Raw genomic sequence first — 3,130 nt, 5'->3', positions numbered from 1 at the left:
CCTAATGACCAGGAAATGCAGTGAAAAAAATAAGTGTGTTGGAAATGGTTTCTGAAGGACTGTCAGGAATTTGTTTTGGGGCTTTCTGGAAGCACTGCCATGTTTGAGTTCTGTTGCTGTGTGTTTGAGGAGTAACTTCAGCTCTCTGTAGATCACCACCCTTACTTGGCCTACCTTCCACTGAATGCTCCCAGTTCTCTTAGGGATAGGGATCCATAAGAGGAAACCCAATAAAATGGACAAGCAGCTTCTAATTTCCCTCTGGCTAGATTTTACAAGATGTATTTGGAGACGTTTAATAAGCCACAACCAGAGATTCTCAAACCGACTTGTGTCCCAACACTGTGACTTTATAGGCGCTTTTTGACGGACTCCAACCTACCTGTAGTGCTGCAGTTGTGATTCCAGCTGCTGAACGTATATTTGCAGATGTGGCACCTCATTAGCTTTCTCTTCCAGCTCCTTCACTTTGCCAAGACTGTTGAGGACGGCGTGTCTGGCCTCTTCCGCCTTCCTCCTCGTCTCCGCCTGCTCCCTCTTCAGGTTACGGTTGCAGTCTTCCAGGCTGACCAGAGCTTCCTGAGAGCTCTTCAACTCCCTCTCCAGCTCCTGATTGAACTTGAATGCTTCTTCAGTCTGCCCATCCCTGGAGCTCCGGATGAGCTCCATTTCCTTCAGGACACTTTGGAGGCACTTGGTCTGGGAGTTGCTTCTGTGTTAATGGTCTCTTACTCCCTACGAAACAGGTTCCCTCCTCTTTATGGCTGGCATGGCTCTTCCACAGTCCCACCTGTAATGACCAGGAGCAGAAAGCAGGGAGAAATTGATGTGTTTTAAAGCAACTGACATTTTAGTAAAGACTGAAAATGGCTGGACTGTGCTTTGTTGGGGTTTTTTTTGAATCACATACAGTTGATCAGCAGCTAAAGCTACTTGACCTTTGCCAAACACAGAGACAAGGAAAAGATCTCTGGAAAGTAGTTTTTAATACCTAGCTATACATTTAGTTTTCAAACTACTCGCTATTATGTTATTGCACAAGTTTCTGTATAGCTTTAATGTCATTACTGTGGTCTGTACTCAGAAGTCAAGTAGTGTGCTGAAAAAGATATTTCCCATGAAGTTGTGTTCAGAAGAAGAGAGCAGGGAGCAGCTGTGGGGGGTGTTCTGGAGCTCTCCTCTTTGTCCTTTTGATTCTTCCTGGGGCCTCAGACTCTTGACTTCATGTTTGCTTCAGATTTCCTTTCCCTTTTCAGATGAAAATGGTAAAAGTGGCTTTGACTTGCCGTGATGGACGTTGTGAAAAGGAGCAGCCAGCTAACGCAAGTGGCAGTGTCACACATGGAGCAGTTCTGTGAGTCCTGTGTTAGTACCAAATCAGACCTGGTCAGACCTGCCAGAACAACTGGTCCATGCTGCCCTTCACTGCTCTGCCTGTTCCACGCTATTTCATGCCAGAGTAATTTAACTGCTGTTAAGTGTGTATGTGTTTCACTCGAGCCAGTACAGCAGAACCAGCAGAAACCAGCCCCAGAATTAATGGGGCTCCGCAGAGGAGCCCAAGACTGTTCATCAGCCTGCCCACAGAACTGAAATCTTGTGACCACGCTCTGAAGAAAATGTACTTCTAAGGTTTCTGAGGCACTTATGACTGAGGCACTGTACGTGCTTGTACAGCTAAGACTCCAGAAGTTCTTTCCCACTTCAGGAAAAACCCTGCAGTGGTGCATATCCAGTATATGGTATCAGCACATCCTGACTGAAAGTGCAATAGAAGCAGCAGCTCTGTACGCTTGGGTCTGTTAAGCTGAACTCCCCTACACTTCTAACAGAGTGCTCATCAGCCTGTCCCATCGCTACATACAATGGCACACTGGTGAAGATACGTTTCTCCTTAAAGCCTCCCTGCAACTAAACTTTGCTAAAAAGTTAATGCCGAGGATGAACGAGCAACTTGGGTCTCAGTCTGGAGGTGGAGGGGTTTTTAACACTGACTTTCCAAGAGCAGCATCTTTCCTGAAGCACTCGGGGCCACCCGAGCCGCCTCCGAGAGGCCGGTGCAGAAGCCGCCCCGGACTCACCTGCAGCGCCAGGCACCGCGCATCTCTGCTCTGCAGGGCGGCCCGCGTGTCCTCCACCAGCTCCCGCAGGCTGCCGTTCTCCTCTTCCAGCTTGGCGATGCAGTCCTCGGCCTGCTCCAGCCCCACGATCTCCTCGTAGCACTCTCGGGAGCAGGGCCCCAGCGGCCGCCGCTCGGCGCTGCCCGCGGCTCCGCGGCTGACGGGGTCGGCGCGGCGGGGGCTGCGCAGGCGATTCTGGGTCTCGATGTGCTCGCTCTCCCGGCCCAGCGGCAGCCGTGGCCCCGCGCCGCCCGCACAGGTGCTGAAGTGGCCGCAGAGCCGCGCGTGGAACTGGCGGAAGGTGAGCTCAGCCGAGAGCCCGTCCCAGAACCCCGCGCACTCCTCGGGGTCCGCCACCTCCTCCAGCCCCAGCACCTGGCACAGCGTGCACAAGTCCTCGCCGGGGATGCGGCCCTCCCCGGCGCAGTCCAGGTGGTGGAAGATCTCCTGCAGGTACTGGTCCAGGCCGGCGGCCAGCACGACGATCTCGTTCTCCACGCCGCGGTCCAGCCCGTAGTGGTAGGCGAGGGTGCTGACCAGCCACTGCGTGCGCCAGACCGAGCACCCAAAGGGGTCCCGGTACTCAGGCGACTCCATCGCGCCCGAACGTCCCGCGGTACTGCCTGACCATCCCGAACGCCCGCCCACCCCAGCGCTTGGCCAAGGCCCCGGCCGGCGTCAGGGCAAGATGGGATGGGCGGGACGGGCGGGAATATTCTGTGCTAGATTGTCCTCTGGGCTTTGAGGTAAATCTCACTAAATCTGGTGATTTTCGTGTCCAGATGAACTTTTTTTAGCTAGTAAGGAAAAGGGAAGAGGTGCCATCAAAAACTAATTCCTCAAAATTTAAATGGCCCAACCACACTGAAAAATGAAGTCTAAATTGAAGAATATTTTATTTTTTTTTCTGCTTATAGGTGGGGTCAAACATGCAGTGCTATTGTAAATAAAGTTCTTTGAAGTGATTCCGGCAGCACTCAGCTGCATGAAAATAAAGCAGCAAAGGATGA

General features: G+C 52.3%; 1 protein-coding gene across 1 annotated transcript; it reads right to left on the bottom strand.

Moving 5' to 3' along the window:
• Positions 1 to 378: 378 nt before the first annotated feature.
• Positions 379 to 2,756, bottom strand: LOC138117248 (EF-hand and coiled-coil domain-containing protein 1-like). The gene is given in 3 exon segments (XM_069027341.1): positions 379 to 711; positions 713 to 790; positions 2,082 to 2,756. Coding segments are annotated over 3 exon segments (1,047 nt in total). The 5' UTR covers positions 2,718 to 2,756.
• Between the last annotated feature and the right edge of the window lie 374 nt (positions 2,757 to 3,130).

Source organism: Aphelocoma coerulescens, chromosome 11, assembly GCF_041296385.1.
Source record: "Aphelocoma coerulescens isolate FSJ_1873_10779 chromosome 11, UR_Acoe_1.0, whole genome shotgun sequence".
Taxonomy (NCBI): domain Eukaryota; kingdom Metazoa; phylum Chordata; class Aves; order Passeriformes; family Corvidae; genus Aphelocoma; species Aphelocoma coerulescens.
The sequence above is the reverse complement of the archived record's forward strand: the minus strand, read 5'-3'. Positions and strand labels throughout refer to the sequence as shown.